Source organism: Schistocerca nitens, chromosome 1 (genome assembly GCF_023898315.1).
Source record: "Schistocerca nitens isolate TAMUIC-IGC-003100 chromosome 1, iqSchNite1.1, whole genome shotgun sequence".
NCBI lineage: Eukaryota > Metazoa > Arthropoda > Insecta > Orthoptera > Acrididae > Schistocerca > Schistocerca nitens.
In genome coordinates, this window is record NC_064614.1 from 429,659,532 (window position 1) to 429,683,170 (window position 23,639).

A 23,639-nucleotide genomic window follows, 5' to 3' on the forward strand; every position below is an offset into this window, starting at 1 on the left:
TACAGTTTTAATCGGCGCGGTGATGGCTAACTGATTTTGGAATGGCTTCTAACAAATTTCTCAGCGTAGGCCCATTTGTGCATAAAACATATATATTCCCAAGAATAATTCGGGAATGTGTTCACTGCGAGGGCCGTTTCTACCATTAGGCAAGACTGGGCGGCCTCCTATGGTGCAAAATTTTAGGAGCGGCAAAGGCGGAAAAAATTAATTTCAAGTGAAACAGCGAAAAAACTGAGCAAATGAGGAGAAAAACTGAAAAAGAGGAAAAATTACTGAAATTTCATTGTGATTTTGTACTAGAAACAGACTTAAGCTAAAAATTTACTGTGAAGGTAAATTCCGAGTCCAGTAACTTTGCTTAAAGAAACAGTTTAAAAAATGTACTATACAAAAAACCTTTTTTTACTTATTGTTTAACGACTACTTTGAGCAACTCAGTGAATTATAAGCTGTCTCGTCCCCAATTTTGGGCCGCTCACTCCAGAGAAGGGAAAGAGCCAGTGTCTTTAGACAAACACAACCTCCATGCTTCACTGGGAATCAAACCTAGATCCATATTGAACGAATGATAAGAAGCCATTCACTTGGACCACTGTGCCACTGGGCAGCTAATAAAAGTTATAGGACTCCCAATAGAAAATGCAAACAAGGCGACAATTATCCATTAAAGTGGATGCTGTAAAAGATCAGATTTATTCCTCAGTGTAAAAATATTTCAAATACAACAGAAACGAAATAACCACGATTATCCAGACGACGTAGTCTGATGCTTCGGTATGTCTCCCATCAGTACAGAATGATTTCTAAATTCAAGGAAAAATTCATTCACACTGGAAAATAGTTACACGCCTTTACGAGGTGCATTCAAGTTCTAAGGCCTCCGATTTTTTTTCTCCGGACTGGAAAGAGATAGAAACATGCGCATTGTTTTAAAATAAGGCCGCGTTCATTGTCAATACGTCCCAGAGATGGCAGCACCGTACGGCAGATGGAATTTTACCGCCAGCGACCAGAATCAGAACTGTTTTAAATACTTAAAATGGCGACGTTTTCCTTACTTGAACAGCATGCAATCATTCGTTTTCTGAATTTGCGTGGTGTGAAACCAATTGAAATTCTTCAACAGTTGATGATGGAGTTATGGATGTGTCGAAAGTGCGTTCGAGGGTGCGACAGTTTAATGAAGGCAGAACATCGTGAGACAACAAACCGAAACAACCTTGGGCTCGCAGAAGCCGGTCTGACGACATGATCGAGAAAGTGGAGAGAATTGTTTTGGGGGATCGCCGAATGACTGTTGAACAGATCGCCTCCAGAGTTGGCATTTCTGTGGGTTCTGTGCACACAATCCTGCATGTCGACCTGAAAATGCGAAAAGTGTCACCCCAGTTCTAAACCTATTAAAAACCTGCGTAATACGAACTTCTAAATCATTTCCTTGAAAGAAGAAAAACCACCTGACCACACCATATTTTTGCCTTTCCCTGAGAACTGTGGGGAGGGGGGAGGGGAGGGGCTAGCGTCCCTTGCCCCCGGGTATGGGTGCTTTAACTGTACTGTATCTGCTGATAGGTGACTGGTATGCGAAGAAATGGATTGAGGAGTCAGGTCATTAACAAATCGATGAAGAACATACAGCGCGTGAATGTCACATTTTCTATCTCCGAATGAACATAATAATGATATGCTCAAAGAACCGAATGGTTCACACTTATAATCCTCAAGCATAAATAACAGGCTCAAGTCGTCTGGAGTTTCGCCATCTGTGCCAAACTGCTCAGCCTTACAATAGCAGCTGTCCTGCATGTTCATAACGAAAAGTTCAAAGACAAGGATATCGTTAGGAGTGCCCCAGGGTAGTGTGACAGGACATCTCTCATCCTCTATATTCATAAAAGATATGGCTGACAAGTTCGGCGCCGGCCACTGTGGCCGAGCCGTTCTAGGCGCTTCAGTCTGAAACCGCGCTGCTGCTGCAGTTGCAGGTTCGAATCCTGCCTCGGGCATGGATGTTTGTGATGTCCTTAGGTTAGTTAGGTTTATGTAGTTCTAAGTCTAGGGGACTGATGACCTCAGATGTTAAGTCCCATAGTGCTTAGAGCCATTTGAACCATTTGAACAAGTTTGGCAGTAATCTGCGATTGTACGCTAATGGTGCTACGGTGTACGGTAAGGTGTCGAATTTATAGTGACTGTAGGAGGATGCAAGATGACTAGGACCAAAATTGTAGTTGGTGTGATGAATGGCAGCTAACCCTAAATGTAGCAAAATATAAGAAAATGCGGATGAGTATGAAAAACAAACACGTAATGTTCAGATACATTGTTAGCAGTGTCCTGCTTGTATGTCGCTTAAATATTTGGGCATAACGTTGCAAAGCGATATGAAATGCAACAAGAATGTGAGGACTATGGTAGTGATGACGAATGGCCAACTTCGGCTTATTGGGAGAATTTTAGGAAAGCGTGGTTCATGTGTAAAGGAGACCAAATAAAGGACGCTAGTGTGACGTATTATCGAGTATTGCTCGAGTGTTTGGGACCCGTAGGTGGACATCGAAGCAATTCAGATGTGGACTGTTAGATTTGTTACCGGTAGGTTCGAACAACACTCAAGTGTTATGGAGAACTAAAATGGGAATCCCTGAGGGAAAAAGACGTTCTTTTCGAGGAACACTATCGAGAAAATTTAGAGAACGGCATTTGAAGCTGACTGCAGAACGATTCTACTACCACCAACATACATTGCCCGTAAGGAGCACGAAGATAAGATTAGAGAAATTAGGGCTCATACGGAGGCATATAGACAGTCGTTTTTCTCTCACTCCATTTGCGAGTGGAACAGGAAAGGCAATGACCGGTAGTGACACAGGATACCCTCCGGCAAACGCCGTATGTGGCTTATGGAGTATCTATGTAGATCTAGATGCAGAATGGTGTAGCAATCGCAACCGTGTAAAACGGCGTTAAAAAAGTGTTCGCAAAAATATCCTCACTGAGAAGGAGCTGGAGACAAGTGCATCCCATGTCAACGACAATATGTTTCAAGTGTGATAGGATGTGTTGTGGCAGCGAATGCAGGTCCATTTGTACCAGTTTCCGAGCGAAAGCTGCAAAGGGAAATGCATCCAATGGACATCTGAAATCAGGTACCTCGCAAACGGCCGTTGCTCAAGACAGCAAATAAAGCTGTCTTCGATGGGCCAAATCACGGAAACAAGGCAGTAACTGACTGTATGTCTGTAGTATGGTTCGACGAGTCGTTATTTTGCTATTTTCAGGTGATGGAAGGCATTGGAGAGCGCCGATAGCCGCAAGAGGCTTTTAACTTATAATGTGTCGAGAGTTTAATTCAGGCCCGGAATGGGTCTATGATGTTTTAGGGGTGTTTTTTGCGCCATAACTGGGACCCACTTTTTTCAGGTTATAGTGAGCATTATCCAGGACGATTATTTCAACATTTTCGGTGACCAGGCATTGTCCTTTTTTCTACGTCTTCATGATGAGTATGCTGTGGACATTCCTGCCTTCCATGATGGCAACATCCGTATTCACAGGGCTGCACGCGCATGTTTCTGGTTTGTCGAACAGACAGACACCCGATCGTATCTCGACTGGCCCACTTATCGCACAAAATAGTTTGGGACTATTTGGATCAGCAGGGTGAAATGTAACATTCAATAACCCCTCAATCTGGTGTTTCTACGGTTCTAATCGTCAATCAGTTGCTTCAGCTGCAGATGACGGAGATGATACTAGTCGACTCTCTGCCTTGCCGAACAGAGGCCGTTATCAATTTTAAGGCCGGTGTAGCACTGATTAAAGTCATGCCTCCCGAAGGTGAATAATTTTTCGTCCACCATGCTTAGCTCATATAAACAAACAGTTCAAGTTACTGAATTATGTTTTAGGTGTTGTTTGTTTTTACAAGTAATCTGGAGTGATTAGAATTGGTCGAAGCCTCCAGTAGCTGTACATAAATGTATTGCCGGTATAACTGTAAGATAAGTGATTGTGTAAGTGTTGAAACTTCACAGTGTTCTATGCTAACTGTGGCTAAAATAAGTAATATTCCGGAGGATTCCGGGGCCTCCTGGGAAGTGCAGATAAATGTTAACACCTGCGACGGTGCGTCGTTCACTGCCGTCGCAGCGGGCGTCAGTCCTACTCTGTGCGCAATGCGAGGCCGTCACGCCTGTCTATTAACGAGACGTCGTGCCCGTGTGAATCACCGCGTGAGGTGGGGAGTCTCTACAAGCGGTCAACATATCTTTCCTCATTTATCGAATCGCACACGCACAGACGTGCGCAACTTGGATTCCCTCCTGGCGCCACTGTGCTTGCATTCCACATGTTTTCTCGCCACGTATGAACGAGGCGCGGTGCGTGTTGTTTCTATTGATACAGTATAGGTCATCTGTTTTTTTTTTTTTTTTTTTTTTTTTAGACCAAAAGGGTTTTTCGGGTACTATGCTGGCATTAGACAGCTGATACAGATGCCTATGAGGGGGAGAAACAACTGAAATAATTTATGCCGGGGAGAGAAATAATAGTGAATTCCAGGTATTCAGATCCACTAATCATGCGAACAGCTGTTCTTCTTAAATGCTCTACTATATCTGTATTTTAGCACCTTAGTGGGTACTTGCATAGAGTACTGTGAAAGTAAACATCTGTAAGTACCTAATAATTATTCTAACTAAATTGGACCTAAAAATATGTTTTCTGTTGTGATCATCATTTTCAAGCATGTTGGGTTCTGTAGAACAGTCTTTACATTATTGTACACCGGTAACTTAACGTCTGCGACTAAACGACTTTATTGTGATAATCCATACACATTATAAAAATGCGTGTACCCGTACGTATGTACACTATGTGATCAAAAGTGTCCAGACACCTGGCTGAAAATGACTTACAAGTTCGGGGTGCCCTCCATCGGTAATGCTGGAATTCAATATGGTGTTGGCCCATCCTTAGCCTTGATGACACCTTCCACTCTCGCAGGCATACGTTCAGTCAGGTGCTGGAAGGATCCTTGGGGAATGGCACTCCAGTCTTCACGGAGTGCTGCACTGAGGAGAGGTATCGATGTCGGTCGGTGAATCCTGGCACGAAGTTGGCATTCCAAAACATCCAAAAGGTGTTCTATAGGAATCAGGTCAGGACTCTGTGTAGGCTAGTCCATTACAGGGATGTTATTGTCGTGTAACCACTATGCCACAGGCCGCGCATTATGAACAGGTGCTCGATCGTGTTGAAAGATGCAATCGCCATCCCCGAATTGTTCTTCAATAGTGGGAAGCAAGAAGATGCTTAAGACATCAATGTAAACCTGTGCTGTGATAGTGCCACGCAAAACAACAAGGGGTGCAAGCCCCCTCCATGAAAAACACAACCACACCATAACACCACCATAACACCAGCGTTACAGTAGCTGTCCAATGTGTCTCTAAGGAACCTTTCCTTAGAGACACATTGGACAGCTACTGTAACGCTGGTGTTATGGAGGTGTTATGGTGTGACAGGACCACTCTTATTCTCTATATTCATATTCATGAATGGTATGGCTGATAAGTTTGGCAGCAATCTGCAATTGTTTGCTAATGATGCTACGGTGTACAGTAAGGTGTCGAAGTTAAGTGACTGTACGAGGATGCAAGATGATGCAGACCAAAGTTGTAGTTGATGTGGTGAATGGCAGCTCTTCTGTATGTTATTCATGTTAACAACTTGGATGCATGAGCTGTTAAGCTGATTGTGTGATAAGTCTGACACTTGTCAGCTCTTGCATCTTCGGAATTTTTCCAAGAGTCAGACTCATACATTCTTTACGCCAGTGTGAATGGTTTTTTGTCACCACTTTTCCAATGATTTTAAAAATTCTGGTGGAATGTTATCCATCCCTTCTGCCTTATTTGAACTTAAGTCCTCCAGAGCTCTTTTAAATTATGATTCTAATAGTGTATCTTCTAAATTGATTCCTGTTTCTTCTTCTATTACATCAGACAAATCTTCCCCCTCATAGTAGCCTTCAGTGTTCTCTTTCCACCTATCTGCTCTCTCCTCTGCATTTATCAATGGAATTCCCATTGCACTTGAATTTTTCCCACCCTTGCTTTTAAAGTCACTGAAGGTTGTTTTGACTTTCCTATATGCTGAGTCAGTCCTTCCAACAATCACATCTTTTTAATTTCCTCATGTTTTTCATGCAGCCATTTCATCTTAGCTTACCTGTACTTTCTATTTATGTTATTTCTCAGCAACTTGTGTTTCTGTGTTCCTGAATTTCCCTGAATATTTTTGTACTTCTTTCTTCCATTGATTAACTTAATTATTTTTTCTGTTACTCATGGTTTCTTCACAGTTACCTTCTTTGTACGTATGTTTTTCTTTCCAACTTCTGTGATTGCCATCTTTAGAGATGTCCATTCCTCTTCAACTGTACTGCCTGCTGAGGTATTCCTTATTGCTGTTTCTATAGCCTTAGAGAACTTCAAGTGTATCTCATTGTTCCATATCCTATTTCTTTGCACATTGATTCTTCTTGACTAGTCTCTTAAACTTCAGACTACTCTTTACCACTTGTACATTGTGATCTTAGTCTATATCTGCTTCTGAGTATGCCTTACAATTCAGTATCTGATTTTGGAATTTCTGTATGACCATTGTGTAATGTCACTGAAATCTTCCCACTTATCCTGGCATTTTCATAGTATACCTCCTCCTCTTGTGATTCTTGAACAGAACATTCGCTATTACTATCTGAAATTTATTACAGAACTCTCAATTAGTCTTTCTTCTGTCTCATTCCTTGTCCCAAGCCTATATTCTCCTGTAACCATTTCTTCTACTCCTTTCCTTACAACTGCATTCCAGTCCCTCATGACTATTAGATCTTCATCTCCCTTCATGTACTGCATTACCCATTCAATATCCTTATATACTTTCTCTATCTCTTCATCTTCAGCTTGCACTGTCGACATGTACACCTTAACTATCATTGTGGCTGTTGGTTTGCTATCAGTTCTGGTAAGAACAACCCTATCACTGAACTGTTCACAGCAACACACTCCTTGCCCTGCCTTCCTAGTCATAGTGAATCCTACTGACATTATATCATTTTCTGATGCTGTTGATATTACCCTATACTCATCTGACCAGAAATCCTTGTCTTCTTTTCATTTCACTTGACTGACTCCTACTATATCTAAATTTAGCCTTTGCATTTCCATTTTCAGATATTCTAGCTTTCCTACCATGCTCAAGTTTCTGACATTTCATGCCTCAACTCATAGAATGTTATCTTTTGGTTGGTTATTCAATCTATTTCTCATTGTCATGTCCCTATGGCAGTCTCCTCATGAAGATCTGAATGGGGGCTGTTTCAGAATCTTTTGCCAATGGGGAGGTCATTATGACACTTTTTCAATTACAGGCCATGTATCCTGTGGATACATATTATGTGTCTTTAAAGCAGTGGTTTCCATTGCTCTCTGCATCTTCATGCTGTTGATCATTGCTGAATCATCCACCTTTAGGGGCAGTTTCCTACGCCAAGGACAAGAAAGTGCTTTGAATCTCTGTCCGCTCCTCCTCCCTCTTTGATGAGGTGGTTGGCAGAATGAGGGTGACTTCTTATGCTGTAATTCTTCACTGATTATTAAACATATTAAATTTCATCAAACAATGGAAACACCTTGTAGGAATTTCAACAGTGTAGGAAAAGATACATTGCTACTTACCATAAAAAAGACAGATCAAGTTGCGGATAGGTACAATTAAGACACTCACTTGAAGCTTTCGGCCACAGCCTTCATCATTAAAGAGAAACACACACACACACACACACACACACACACACACACACACACACACACACACACACACACACACATAATTGCCAACTCCAGCATCTCAGACTAGATGGCAACATAATGTGGGAGAGCAGGCAGCAATATGCAGGGGGCAGAGAAAGGGAAAGGGATAGTAGTGTACAGGTGAGGAGTGAGACAAATGCAATCTGGTGGAGTGTGCAGAGAGTAGACTGTCAACAGGTGCATGAGGAGGTTGTGGGGCAGGGATGTGGGGAAAAAAAATGAGCAAAACAAGAGAGGAATGGGGAAAGACAGACAGATGCCTTGGCACAGGGCTGCAAATAAACAGTGTGGGAGATGAGAATGGGGAGGAGATGATAGGAAAGAGGGGGTGGAAGCTGTTGGGAAGAGTGGTTACTCTAGGTTGAGGCTTGGATAAATCCGGGATTGGAGAATGTGTTGTAAGGATCAATCCCATCTGCACAGTTTAGAAAAGCTGGTGGTGGAGGCAAGGATTGAGATGGCTCGGGTAGTGAAGTAGCCATTGATCAGCTGCATATTGTGCCACAGGATGGTCTACTTTGCTCTTGGCCACAGTTTGGTGGTAGCTGTTCATCCTGGTGGACAGATTTTTGGTAGTCATACCAATATAAGAAGCTGTGCTATGATTGCAGCAGAGCCCGGCTCCTGATGGGGTAGTATAAACCTGTGACAGGACTGGAATAGGAAGTGCTGGGTGGGTGGATTGGACAGGTTTTGCACGTGAGTCTTCCACAAGGATATGATCCTTGTGGCAAAGGATCAAATGAGGAGCACCATATTGTGGATGAAACAAATCGTAACAGCACCTGCCATTCATGAACAAGTAATGGACCTCTTGCAACATTATGTGTCATCCCACACCATCGTGCAGGGACTAGTAGCAACAGAACTACAGAATTGTATGAATGGAGTTGCATTGGGTTCAGCGATGAATATTGGTTTGCACTACCTCAGATGGTTGTCATTAGTAGAATGGTGGTGTCTTGAGGAGAGGCCCCATTCTTCCCATGCTTTAGAGAGGCACAGCAGTGTTACTCCTGGTGGTGTGGTATGCAGAGCCTTCCGATTTGGCTTCGTGTTACATCTGGTTGTGACTGAGGGAAATCTGATGGCACGGGGCTTGCATTCTCATGTTTTATCTCCTATGTGACTGTATCATTGTGTTATTTTTCAACAGGACAACACATGTCTACATGTAGCACATGTCTATATCAGTTGTCTGTGTCATGATGAAATACTCCTGTGTCCAAAGGATCCAAGGATCTGATTTCAACAGAACAGATGCCGGACCAGCTTGGATATCAACTCTGTCCTTGTGCTCATATCCGGGATATCAACAACCAGTTACTACAGATGTGGGCCAGGTTACCTCAAGGAGGGGATACAATGGTTTTGTGAAATCCTGCCCAACCAAATACATGCATCCAGGCCAGAAGGTTTGCAATGAGGTTTGCAATGTCATACTGATAAGTGGGCCTACACTGCCAAGTATACGTAAATTTAAGAAAGGTCTTTAATCACTGACGTAATGTGATATACCCTCTCAATACATGAAGTTTCAGTTTATTTCCTCCTTCCCTTTCTTGATGCTTCACGTTTTTTGTCAGGCAGTTCGTATTTCTCGCCCAGAGTGACAGATCCCCAGTAGGATGACTCAGTTTCTCCTTGGATTTTCGCTGTTGTGTTATCTTCTGTTGCCTTGTGGTCTGATATTTACTCCTTTTGTTTTCAGATTCTCTGTTTACACTTCTATTCCTCTCACTGCAGTGAAAATTTCTTCTGTTTCCTCCTATTCCATATTTATTTCTGCAATTTTTTATATTCCTTCTACCATAATTTTTCCATTTCCAATGATGGTTCCACTCCCCATGCTGATAACCACCAAAACCACCCATGATTAAAATTCTTCCTCCAATTTTTTTCTAATTCTCTGTCCATCTTGTCAGCATGTTCCAAGAATTAATCAGTAGAGTTATCAGGTCCATAAACAAGTCACTAGTGTACTTTCACTGAAAACACTCTTAAAAGAAGAGAGCTATAGGGGTTTGTTTAAGGACCTGATGACTTTATTGAGTAATTCTTGAAATATGTTGTCAAGATGGACGGAGCATTAGAGAAAAATAGGAGGCAGAATTTTAATCATTGGTGGTTTTGGTGGTTATCAGCATGGGGTATGAAACCAGTACTGCAATTGGAAAACTTGTGGAAGATGGAACATAGAAAATTACAGAAATAAATGTAGGATAGAAGAAAACAGAAAAAAATTTCACTGTAGTGGTAGGAACAGAAGTGTAAATATAGAATTTGAAAACAAAGGTAGGCCATAGGGAGAAAATATGAGACCACAAGACAACAGAAGACAACATAACAGGGAAAAAGCAGGGAGAAACTGAGAGTTGTCCTATTGGGGACCTGTCAGTTTGGGGTGAGAAATATGCACTCCCTGACAAGAAATGTGGATTGAGAGGGTATCTCATGTTACTTCAGTGATTAGAAAATCAACTTAAATTTACTTGGCACTGTAAGTCCACTTATCAGCATGACATTGCACTCCTTCTGGCCTGAATGCATGAATTTATTTGGGCAGAAGCTTTGTGAACCAGGAAAATCAAATTTTGAAGCAAGAAATAGCTCAAACTAAACACAATTTTGAAGAGAAATAAATGCTATCATTAGTGTTGTGACTCGCCGATCTTTCAAAGTGCCGCTGCGCAGTTACACGCGTCCTCTACATGCGGCACTGTCAGCCAGCCATGCAGCAGCAGTGCCAGCTAAGCGGCCAGCCAGCCAGTGGCCACTAGACTTGGACTCAGTTACGATTTGACTGTTAAAGTGTACACACATCTTACTCTGATTACTTAATCTGTGACTTTCATGTATTACGTCTTCCTTGAAATATATTTGTTCAACTTGAAGTTATTACAATCTTTGAAAGATCCTGCGTCTTTGTCCTTTGCTGAAATGTGCTCACTTCTGTCCGTCTATTTTCAAAAGCAAACGCATGTGGTAGCCTCTCGTGTTGCCTTTTATTGTTGTCAAAAACAACCAAATCAATCCTATCGCACTTGGGCTGCTGAACTTCACAGCCTCAGTAGAAAGTGTCAATTTGTTACTGAAGTTCACAAAGAATCCTACGCCGATTCCATGGTAAGGGATGCTATTATCCGATCGGCGCCCGACAAAGAAGTTAGGCAACGTGCCCTTCAGTTGGCAAATCTGACTCTAGATGAAGTCCTATCCATCGCTCAATCTTTTGAAATTTCACGCACCGCTGGAGCGCAAATAGAGGCATGGGGAAATACAACCACTGTGCGATGTTGACGAAGAGTGTGGCGTGTCCCCGCCGGACGATGTGGCCGTAGTACGCTCCCAAGCGCAGCCTCGGCCTAACCGTAAACAAACCTCTAAGAAACTGCAGCAAAACCCATGGCACTTCCCTTCATGTCCGCGGTGTTTTACGAAACATTCTTAAGAAGATTGTCTACAACGTTGGGCCGTGTGTCACAAATGCAAAAAAAGGGTCATGTGTCATCCATTTGCAAATCTGACCGCATAAATGATGTTCATGAACATGCCGCTGATTCTGATTCTGTGTTGTCTGTCAATTGTACTTCTTCCCTTTCAGGGAAGTTATTCCTCACTGTCCAAATACTTGGTCGAGATGTTCGCATGCAGGTGGATACTGGTTCTGCTGCCACTATCATCAATTCTCAGACATATCTTCAGTTGGGTTCTCCAATCCTGTCACCTGTCACTAGGCAATTATGTACTTACAATAAACAGAAAATTTCTCTCTTGGGACAATTTGTTGCAGAGGTATCTTACAAATCTGTCGTTCGCACTGTTCCCATATTTGTGGTCGACCATAGTAATGTGGAGAATCTTTTTGGTTTTGATGCCTTTCCCGTTTTTGGGTTCTCCATAGATGACTCTGTCAATATTGTCTCTGATGCTATTCCTTATGCTCAATTGGATTCCTTATTGACGACATTTTCGTCCCTTTTTTCTCCTGGGTTAGGCCGTGCAAACGACTTTGAAGCTCATATCACGCTCAAACCCACTGCTCGGCCTAAGTTTTTTCGGGCTCGACCCATTCCTGTGGCCCTTCGTGTTCAGGTCAAATGGGAGCTGGATCGTCACACTGCTTCAGGTGTCTTGCTTCCTGTCACTTCCAGTGAGTGGTCCTCTCCTGTCGTTGTCGTTGCTAAGTCAAATGGTGACATTCATCTCTGTGGCGATTTCAGAGCCACTGTAAATGCTCAATGCCTTATCGACACTTACCCTATGCCTTGATCTGAAGAATTGTTCACTAAACTTGCTGGAGGCTAGTATTTTTCTAAACTTGACCAGTCCGAAGCTTATCATCAACTTCCTCTCGACGCTGCTTCCTGGCAGTTTTTGGTCCTTAACATGCCTTTCAGCCTCTATCAATACCAACAATTGCCATTCATGGTTGCCAGCATCCCTGCTCTCTTTAAGTGACTCTTGGAACAATTATTGCTCACTGTCCCTGGGTGTATAAATTACCAGGACGACATTGTTGTCACTGGCCTCCACCACTGACGAACATCTTCAAAATCTCCGCACACTTTTTCATGTCTTACGGACTGCCAGTCTTAAGTGTAATCTTCAGAAATCAAAATTTTTTCAGGCATCTATCACGTACTTGGGGTTTCAACTCTCTCGGGATGGTATTCGTCCACTTCAGCAAACTGTCGCTGTGATCCATGCCCTTCCTCACCCTACATCTGTTAAGGAACTGCAGGCCTTCTTGGGGAAAACAGCATACTATCACAAATTTTTACCGCCTGCTGCTTTAGTGGCTCAGCCGTTGCATTGCCTGTTGCATAAAAACATGCCTTTTCACTGGTCCGTGATATGCAATGCGGCTTTCCAGAAATTGAAGACTATGCTGAAACAGGCCCCGTGCCTGGCTACTTATCAACCTGGCCAACATCTTGTTCTTGCCACAGACGCCTCTCAATACAGGGTTGGTGCAGTCCTTGCACACCGTTTTTCTGACGGTTCTGAACAACCCATTGCTTATGCCTCCAAAACACTCACGGATGCCCAACAAAAGTATTCTCAAATTGAAAAAGAAGCTTTGGCCATTATTTATGCTCTTCATAAGTTTGGTGTTTTCCTCTATGGCTCCAAATTTCATCTTGTTACGGATCACAAACCACTTGTTTCCTTGTTTCATCCATCAACATCACTTCCCGACAAGGCTGCACACCACCTCCAAGGGTGGGCTCTTTACTTGTCTCGTTTCAATTATGAGATTCATTTCCGGCTGACAGCTCAACATGCAAATGCTGATGCACTGTCTCACCTTCCCATGGGTCCTGATCTGGCATTCGACAGGGATGGATGTTGCCTAGCAGTGGGTTGTGGACGGGTTCCCCATCACCAGGGACCGGCTGGCGGCTGCTACGGGTTCTGACCCTACCCTCTCCCAGGTTTTACACTGTATTCAGAAGGGTTGGCCAGATCGTCCATCCGCTAAGACTTCTGATCCGTTGCAGAACTACTACGCTTTGCGTTACCGCCTCACGGCTAGGGATGGTGTTATCCTCCTTTCCACCAAAAATGCTTCGCCGCATGTTGTGGTACCTGCGTCTTTGTGTGCTTCAGTCTTGCGCCTCCTTCACCAAGGGCACTGGGGTGTTTCTCGCACAAAATCTCTGGCGCGCTGTCATGTGTACTGGCCCGGCATTGACTCTGAATTCGCACACATGGTCGCTGCCTGCGGCCCTTGTGTGTCACAGGCCGCCACCCTGAAGGCATCTTTGTCACCGTGGCCTTCGTCTGAGAAGCCCTGGGAGCGTATTCATGCTGACTTCGTGGGACCTTTTTTAGGTACTTATTGGCTTCTCGTTATTGACACCTACTCTAACTTTCCTTTCATTGTCTGTTGCATGTCGCGAACCACCGCGGCAACCACCAATGTTCTAGCTCAGATTTTCTCTTTGGAAGGCCTTCCCTCTACTCTTGCTACTGATAATGGTCCGCAATTTGCCTCTTCTGATTTTGCGGATTTTTGTGCCCGTCACGGCATCATGCATGTCATGGCTCCTCCGTTCCATCCACAGTCAAACGGTGAGGTTGAACGACTGGTCCGTACATTTAAGGCTCAGATGAGGAAACTCCTGACTTCTTCTGCTGATGATGCACTTCTCCAATTTCTGGCTTCTTACCGTTTCACCCCCATGGGCGACCACAGCCTGGCTGAGCTCTTACATGGCCAACAGCCTCGCACACTACTTCATCTTCTGCGACCTTCCACCTCACGGCCGCAGGTGCCTTCGCTTGGCCAGTTCACCGCCAAAGACCTTGTATGTGTACGGGGATATGGCAGGCAGCCAAAATGGAGTCCTTCCGCATCTTACAACACCATAGCCAACGCCTGTATGAAATCCAGACGGACACGGGAGTTGCAATGCATCATTTGGACCAGCTTCGGCCTCGTGTGCTGGCAACGCCTGTTCCGGATGCCGCTACACCACCTTCGGCTCTACCTGCCACTCGGGATACTGGAATCTCTCATTACTCACAACGCAGTCCTCTCACCATCATATCGGTGCCAGCACGAGAACTGACGCCACCAGGAGACGTGCCCCTGCAGGAACCAGATGACCATAATCTGTCGGAGCAACTCTACACGCCTCCTTCTCCTACGGACGCGGACACATCGCCCATGTCTCCTGTTATAACACCCGGACTTGCTGCAATGGGCAGATTGGTGCATGGGGCCCCAGCAGATTCAACCCCCACGTCTCCTGTCATCTCGACCCATTATCATCGGGGACACTTCCGTCTGTACGGGAAGCCTCCTCCTCAAGACTTTATGAACAGTCACACAACACCTTTTGACGTTAGCAATCTACAGGCCACCTCCATCAAGACCTGTGCAATAAATTCAAAGGGGGGAAAAGTGTTGTGACTCGCCGATCTTTCGAAGTGCCACCGCACAGTTACACGCGTCCTCTACATGCGGTGCTGTCTGCCAGCCATGCAGAAGCAGTGCCACCTAAGTGGCCAGCCAGCCAGTGGCCGCTAGACTTGGACTCAGTTATGATTTGACTGTTAAAGTGTACACATGTCTTACTCTGTTTACTTGATCTGTGACTTTCATGTATTGTGTCTTCCTTGAAATATATTTGTTCAACTTGAAGTTATTACAATTAGTACCAAGCTTGTAGACACAAAAAAATTTAATGAACAGTACTGGAATTGTTGAGGCATTCAGAAGTAATGTGTCTGCCATTAGCAGGAAACTTGCTGAATTACAAGAAAATTTGGCTTCAAAGAGTTTTGTCAGTAGCTGTAGTGATAATTAGGTTAATGTAACTATTAAAAGCTTTCCTGTAGTAGGCAGAATCCATCCTGGTGGCTTTGTTTACCACTGTTATGGTAATTTTATTCCTGAAATGAGCAATGAATTTAAAATTAAATTTGTAAAGAAGTTTCTGGATGGAAAAATACTGTCATGGGAAAACCAGGGTACTAATTTGTCTTACAGCAAATTTGAGAAAATTTTTCGAAACAAACACTGGTCAGAATCAGAACAAGCCAAGATAAAAAGTGAATTTTTGAGTGGGCTAACTATAGTGGAAAGCGAGAGTGTGAAATGATTTTAGGAGTAGCAGACCCTTTGTATTAAGTACATAAAGTGCATCAATCATGACAGACATATTACAAAGGAGACTGAACTCAAGACAAAACACTGACTGAACTACACACATACTTCACTGTAAAATTGCTACTGAAAAAGTGCCCCTAAGGTGGTCTCTGCCACTGTTTTGTAAACAAGTTTTTAACAACCACAACTGCACATACTATTGTTTTAATATGTATATAATTAAATTTCTAATAAAAATTGTGCTTTTATATAGATACAGATACAGAAATATGATCTACAAAATATGAAAATACACTTAACTTATTAAGTTGATCCATTGTTAAACATGTTTCTCAATATGGAATTCTGCCAGGAGTGTGACCTTAATGATTAATTTCAGCTAACATTGCTTTGATTTTTAATTATAAAAGGTCCTCCATTGTTAATATTTGGTTTTAATCTTGCTTTATTAATGAACATTATACATCTGATGTTTGTGAAATAGAGAGCTTGAGAATGTGAATTGAGCAGCTGATGCAAAACCAGCAGTCTGGAAATTTCTCTCAAAATAGAATTACATAAAATAATGATAATCTGAAAGCTGGAAATGCGCCTGAGTCTGAAGGTAATTATTAAATTGTACAGTAATGGAGACAAGTAGTATTTAGGGAGTCACCTACAAAATACTTGTTCTACATGTGACATATGTATCAGAATATGCATCAACCCTGGCATCGATATCTTCATTTTGTTGGTTCCTGGCCTGCTACATTACAGGGCGTTAATACGTCTGTTTATGGATTCAATATATTCTTGCCTACAACGATATGCAATTTTGTATACCCATGTGTCTGCAAACAATGTATGTATTTTACCATTCTTAACCATTACTTTATCTGATTCATGGGTCTAAAGTTGTTTGAACCTCATACTTGGCCAACACTTTCCTGCCTCTATGAGGAGGACATGTGAAAATTGGTTTTACGACTGGATGGATTGCACAAGAAGAAAGCGCAACAACTGGGTATGCTCACTTTCCTGTTACATTTCCAGGATACTTCAACAGTTCTAAAATTTCTGAAGTTGACTAGGAGTACAGTTTTCCCAGAACAAGCTCATCACATTTGCAGCCACATAGAACTAACAGTGTTACAAGAGCAGATCCATTAGACATTGAGAGAACTGGCGGGAACTAGCAGTAAGTGGCGGAAGCTAGCAGTAAGCTTTTTCACCTCCATTTATATATCAGTAATTACATGCAGTGTTGTGATTAGGAAAAGGTTCATGGGCTAACATTCAGAGCCATGGAACTCAGTGCACAGGTGTCAATTAATAGATAGAACAGCAAGTTTGATAACTTACAGAAGAACAAATGAGAAGTTTTAATTGCTGACAATTCTTGAATGATTATTAACTTGGCTGGTAGTGAATTAACTGAAGGTGCTAGTCCAGTTCTATCTAAAGGAAGTAATTTTGCCTTGACATCACAAGGTTTCCACAGAGGACATTAGAGCAAATACCTAGGCAGGAATCCATATGTTATCCCACAGTCCGCTAATGAAATTAGGATACAAACGGCTAGAGTACTACGTAAACCTAAGCCACCTACCATAATTTGTCACAAATGGAAAGGAAAGTGCTGTTGGATATAACATTCTGGTGCTTACTGCTGACATGGGTAGCACCACAGCTGTGATGGAGAGTGAAGAACATCACAAGAATATTAATGTCCTTCCAGTTCTGACAGCTTATAAGAAGCTTCAGAAAGTTCATGGAATAAAAGTCTTAAGAAGTACCAATCAACTGGTATAAGTGTCTTTGTCCTTGGACAGTAAGAAACAACAATGTAGGACAGACGATTACCTGCCCATACTGTAAGGCTTACCATGACAATACATGTCAGAGGTTCCTTTGAGACTGATTGTGAGTGCGTTGAGTCTCCCACTTGCAAGCAGATATTTAGTGACATTGCTACAGGTATACATTGGTAGAACTGATAGTTGTGTTAAGAACTCAGCACATTTTCCTGAAAAATTAAAAGCTTCTTGTCAGTTTTTGTATTGTATTCCTATTTATGATAATTCCTGTGAATGAAGCTAGAGGGTGGTCAATGATTAATGCAACTGCATTCACAGTGTGCGAGCTGTTGGTGAAGGCAGCTGCTGTACCTGTGGCATGGGTGACAGGAGGCCCATGGTAAATATAGTATGATTTTTCAAGTTAGTTATTTTTAACATACTTAACATAAACACTTTAAGAGAATGTACACTAAGCAAGGAGGTGCTGGAACTGCCTCCCTTCATTGCTTAAGCATTTCTGTCTGAAACATGCTTAGGAAATTGCTTATTATGGCGTGCTGTTCCCTCTGAGAAATGGCACCATGTTATTAATGATTTTTAGTATTAAATTCATATAAAGTGTGTGAGTTTGATCTGTACAATCTCTCTTTTAATGCAACCCCCCCCCCCCCCCCCCCCACACACACAGATACAAATCACAGGGGGTTAAATCACGGAACTGAGGAGGCCATATGTTGTTAGTGATAACTCTATCTTCAAACATGTCATGAATTTCCTGTAATGGGAAGTTAGCTGAATGTGCTGTCACAGAGTCCTGCAAAACCACATTCTCTCTCAGTTAATTGGCCAAAAAAGGACATGAAATATTTTCCATGAACCTCTCACTGTTAACTGTTTCCTGGGAAAAAAAATATAGCCTATTATTCTCTCTCCACTAATAGCAAATCACACTTATATTTTTTTATCATGCGGGGGTGCATGGTGTATTATGATAGGCTTTTCAGAACTCCAGTAATGGTTATTTTGTGAATTAATGTTTCCGCTTAGGTGGAACCATGATTTGTCTGAAAAGAAAGTTAGGTGAGGATCAATTTATCTGTCACAGACCTTTTTCAAAATACATTCATAGAACTAGAAACTTTTTGCAGGGTTACCCAGTTTAAGTTCTTGCACTGCAGTTGTTTTATAGGGCTGTAACGTCAGTAATTTTGTAGCAATTTGAACAGAGCCATAAAAATTCTGTATTTGCTGAGAAAGATGTCAAACTGATTTTCTAAAAGACCTTTCCAGAGCATGCACAGTGTTATCAAGAGTTCATTTTGTGAGTACTATATGTGCTTTTGTATGTTTCCTGTCAAGAATACTTCTTGTTTTGGAAAATTTATTCATCAGTCAATGAACTGTATTCTAATTAGCACTTTGAACATCAGGGAATTTCTCTTGAAAACTGCTGATTCTGTACACATGTATGAATCATAGATGAATACTCTTTAGTGAATAGAATACTTGTATTTTGACATTTCATTTGAAATACTTTCACTCAATACACTGTATTATGTTGCCTAACAAACACATGCTACTTGCATAAATAAAAGCCTCACAGGCCAGCCAGCATCGCCACCAGCTGGCAGCTGGCCAGGCAGAAAAATCCCTGCCAGGTGTTTGCATTAGGGACTGATCAGACTGTGTTTAATATGTTGCAGATATGTTTCTGATTGACTTAGTAGGTTTATTTAGACACTGTCTCAGTACAAAGTATTTCCAGTACAGCAGTCTTCAAGCAGATGAACAGGGTGGCTTTGGACAGCCCACTTACTCCTGTTGCTGGTAATTTGTTTGTGGAGATTTTCGTACAATGAGCACTGCAGGTAGCGAGTAAAAGACTAACTAAGTGGTACTACTTTGTAGATTACACACTTGTGTTATGGACATATAGTAAAGAAGACATGGATTTCTTCTTTGTATACCTCAGTAGTATTATCCTAAAAGTTCAAGTTTTATTGGAGAATGAGAGCAATGGGCAACTCACCTTTCTGCATGTATCTATGGTCAAAAATGTGGATGGTACTTTGGGCTGTAAGATGTACAGGAAACCTACCAACATTGTTCGACATTTCCACAAGAAATCCAACCTCACCCAAGACAAAAAAGGTCATTAAAACCTAGGTGGACAGGGCTAATAAAATTTGTGTGCTGGTTTATTTACAACCAGAGCTGAATTGCCTACAGTTGACTTCAAGAACTATAGCTACTCCAGTAAGTAGGTGGCCTGAGCAGTCCATGCAAGAAGAGATAAAGTCAGGACTAATAAGGAAAAATGACTTATTAACTGGGGAACTTTTCTTCTTTTGTATTAACAAGAAAAGTGTTGGCCAAGTATGGAACTGAAACAATCTTTAACCCACCAAGAAGATAAAAGAATGCTTATGAATGGCAAAAAATGGACAGCATTCACCAGCGCCACCTAGGTATACAAAATTCCCTGAAGTTGTGGGCAAGTATGTGTTGGTAATACAGAAAAAAGTACCAACACTCACTTAGCTGAACACAAGAGGAACTGATATTTGGGACATAGTGTGACAAATCACAAATCAGCCATAGCAAAACATGTCTCCCAAGATGGAAACCATGAAATAAAATTCAGTGAGATGAGCATTTTAACAATGACAATGTATTTTTGCATCTGTAGAGAAACCATAAAAATACGTGAAGATCATAATAATTTTAACAGAAAAAGAGGAGGCTGAGGTTTTAAGTTAGATAAAATATGGATGTCAATTTTGTACCTACAGAATGACAATTGATTACTTCTGTTTGAGAATGATGGTGCAACCAGAGATAATCATGCAACCAGCACCACATGACAAATGGTGGTGCTCTTTACGCACTGTATGAATTTGGTGGCCCTTGGGCCAGTATTGCAGTTATTGGGTTTCCTCTGAAGATGTCTACCACAGCTGGGAACGAAACATCAAGGAATGGTTTTAGATATTGACCAGGTCTCTCAGGCCAGGAGTTTTATGAAGTAAACACCAACTGTTAAAGCTTACATCATGTTACTTCACTTGTTAATGCTATTTGTAATATCTAAACATTATTGGTGTATATACTAACTCTTTCAACTTTTCTGAAATTTCATCTTTTATGGAATCCAATGAATGGCCAAACTGTGATTAACCACACACTTGCTGAGCATCCTGCTGAGCACAGCATGCTTCACTACCTGACACCTGAATCCTCCACTACCAACACCAACTTCTTCGAATTGTGTAGATGGCAGTTGTTCTAATGCTTTGTTCCTGTAATCCTTCTGGTCTCAAACTCATTTAACCCCCGTTTCACACTCATTCCTATTCTTCTCCCATGTCTCCCATTCTATGTAATCTGCAGCCACACAGTGGAAGTCTGAATCTTCTTCCTTTCCCCTTAACCCACTCTTCCAGTTCAGTGAGTGCCACACACAGACTACCCTCCTGCACCAGGGCAGGCACATAGGTGCCACATTACTATTCTACTGCCTTGCTGCCTCTCCTCTCCAGCCATTACCCTTCCCTTCCTCCATCCCTATTCTGACCCCACCCCACTGTGTTTTGTTCCTATTACCCACTGTACTCAACATAATATCTCACACCATTAAACATGCTACATAGAGTATTACCTAATGCTCATTTAATATTGTTGTTCTTGATCTTACTTTCTTGGAGCATTTCCTTCAATGTGACAATGAAGTACTTCATTACCTCATTGTTCTCTGCTTGTTGCAACAAAATGCAACATTGCAACTTCTACTTTCCTTGAATAAATATCCAGACACCTCTTGTATATCCAATCCATGTATTGCCCCAAATATATAGAATATCCTCTAGGTAGCATTAGTTGTCAAATCAGAATGCCCAGCACAAAGCCTCCATATATATTCCTCCAAGAATGCTGCACTTCTTCACTGTAGGCCGGCGATGCTAGGAGCTTATATATTATTGTCAGTGCAGGTCTTCCTCTCACTGAATTACTGTGAGTGCCGTCCTGTGTTGAACACATCTGCTACCCCTTGGCATGGTTCTCCACATACAAATGAAATATCAAATGTGCACCATATGTGTGTCTCTATAACAACTTGTCTTATAGTTCTTATTCATATCTTTCACAAGTAAGAAGCCTAGAGGGACACACTACTTCTCCAGAATGCTGTATAACATTACAGGGTACAATGTGTTAAAATGTGTAAGTATTTTTGTTAGTCTATTATTCCCAAAGAAGAACGTTGTCCAAAAGCTTATCAATGATTTCGGTCTTACTTATTTTCCTATTCACCTCTCATTGCCTATCTACATCTACATCTACACATACACATCGCTAGCCACCAATCGGTGTGTGGCGGAGGGCACTATTTGCACCAAAGCATATATCTCCCCCTCTGTTCCACTCACAGATCGCGTGAGGGAAAAACAACTGTTTGAATGCTCAGTACGAGCTCTAATTTCCCTTATCTTTGAATGGTGATCATTGCACAATTTGAAAGTTGGTGGTAATAATATATGCGCTACATCTTTGGTGAAGATCAGATTTTGGAATTTAGTGAGCAGCTTCTTCCATTTAGCATGGTGTCTATCTGCAAGTGTGTCCCACTTCAAACTTTCTATGAGATTTGTAACGCTCTCATGATGGCTAAATGTACCAGTCATGAATCTTGCCACTCTTCTTTGGACCTTCTCAATCTCTTGAATCAGACCCAACTGGTAAGGGTCCCATGCAGACGAACAAAACTCTAATACTGGACGAACTAAAGTATTGTAAGCAATTTCCTTTGTTGAAGGACTGCATCACTTCAGGATTCTACCAATAAACTGCAATGTAGAGTTTGCCTTACCCGTTTCTTGTGTAGTCTGATTGTTCCATTTAAGATTGTTTTGAATAGTCGCTAAAGTATACAGTGAATGATTACCTTTACTACTTCTATTATTAACATGTGTTTTTGTAAGATTAAGGTTTAGAATTTAATGTTTCTTTTGTTATCTTGCCAGTTCCTGGTATAAAAGAGTTCAGGTCTTTAATTAATATTTCTATGCTGTAAGGAAAAATCTTGTTTTAGAACAGCCAAAACTGTTTTTCATTTTGTATTTATGAAGATAATTTATAAAGATCAACAAAATATGCACACTGGATACTGAATAAACATATTTGCTATGCTTTCATTTTATGTTCAGTTTTGTTCATCCAGTTTAGTCTTATCCCATAAATGTCTACATTTTGCTACTGAGATAATTATCTTTAATGCAAGAAGAATATAATTAATGCCATAATAATATTTTAGTTTTCATTTCAGCTGTCAGTAAAATGTTTCATTAAATCAGTAAACATCATTTTGTGTTTTGAATTTCATAATGACTTTCAGTAACATTTTTTCTTTAAATGATACAAGTTGAGGCAACTATTTGGACTACTACTTATTCTTCTTCCTTTATCTAATCCCAATATTGTTTTCAGCTAGATTTCATGAAGCAGTATGGTTATCTGGATCCAAGCTCACAAGTATCTGAGTCTCTGTACAAAAATGAAGACATGGTTGAAGTCATCAAACAGGTGCAGAGATTTGGGGCTCTTAACCAAACAGGCATTCTTGACAATGCAACACTTCAGGTACAGTTGCTTACTGTATTACTGTGATAAAAATAACTAAATTTCATCAGTATGTTGTCTCAAGAATAAATGAACCATCACGATAAAATTAGAAATTTATTTACCAACTTTTATAATAATTTTATCTTACAGACAGCAAAGAATTAAAATAGACCTAAGGACTATGGTATCTGAAAATGCTATACTAATAACAACAAAAGCAGATGAACTATATGTTCTGACCAAATATCTGGTTTTATGCAATTCATAACATCCTATTCACATTTTCTCGTTGACTTTGAAAATATGAAATTAACCTTCAGTCGTTATGGGTCACATACAGATACTGCTTTCATTCTGTCACTTAGTCTTATGCTAACTGTAGTGTTGTATTTTATCAGTTAATGAAATCCCCAAGATGTGGAGTTCCTGACATCAAGCATACCAACAGGACAAGGAGCAAGAGATATATTGTGGGATCTGATGGCTGGAAGAAAAGACATATTACCTACTTGTAAGTCTTCTTGTTTTTCCCTCACATGTATTTGTTGTATTTCTTGTTCATTTATATTTTGTAACAATGTATGGGAAGAAGGCATATCTCACAATATGATCCCTGTGGAAGATCCAGGTGCAAAACCTGATCAGTCCATCCACCCAGCACTTCATACTCCAATCCTGCCACAGGCTTATCCCTCCTGGCCTGAAACTCCATTAAACCACTGTTCCAACACCCTGTAC

General features: G+C 41.4%; 1 protein-coding gene across 1 annotated transcript in view; it reads left to right on the plus strand.

Annotated features, from left to right (window-relative positions):
- The window catches only part of LOC126250820 (matrix metalloproteinase-14-like), a 120,401-nt gene that overhangs the window by 13,607 nt on the left and 83,155 nt on the right, over positions 1-23,639 (plus strand). The window contains exons 2-3 of the mRNA XM_049951590.1: positions 22,767-22,919; positions 23,300-23,412. Coding sequence (XP_049807547.1) covers positions 22,767-22,919; positions 23,300-23,412 — 266 coding nt within the window. The remainder of the gene's footprint in view (positions 1-22,766; positions 22,920-23,299; positions 23,413-23,639) is intronic.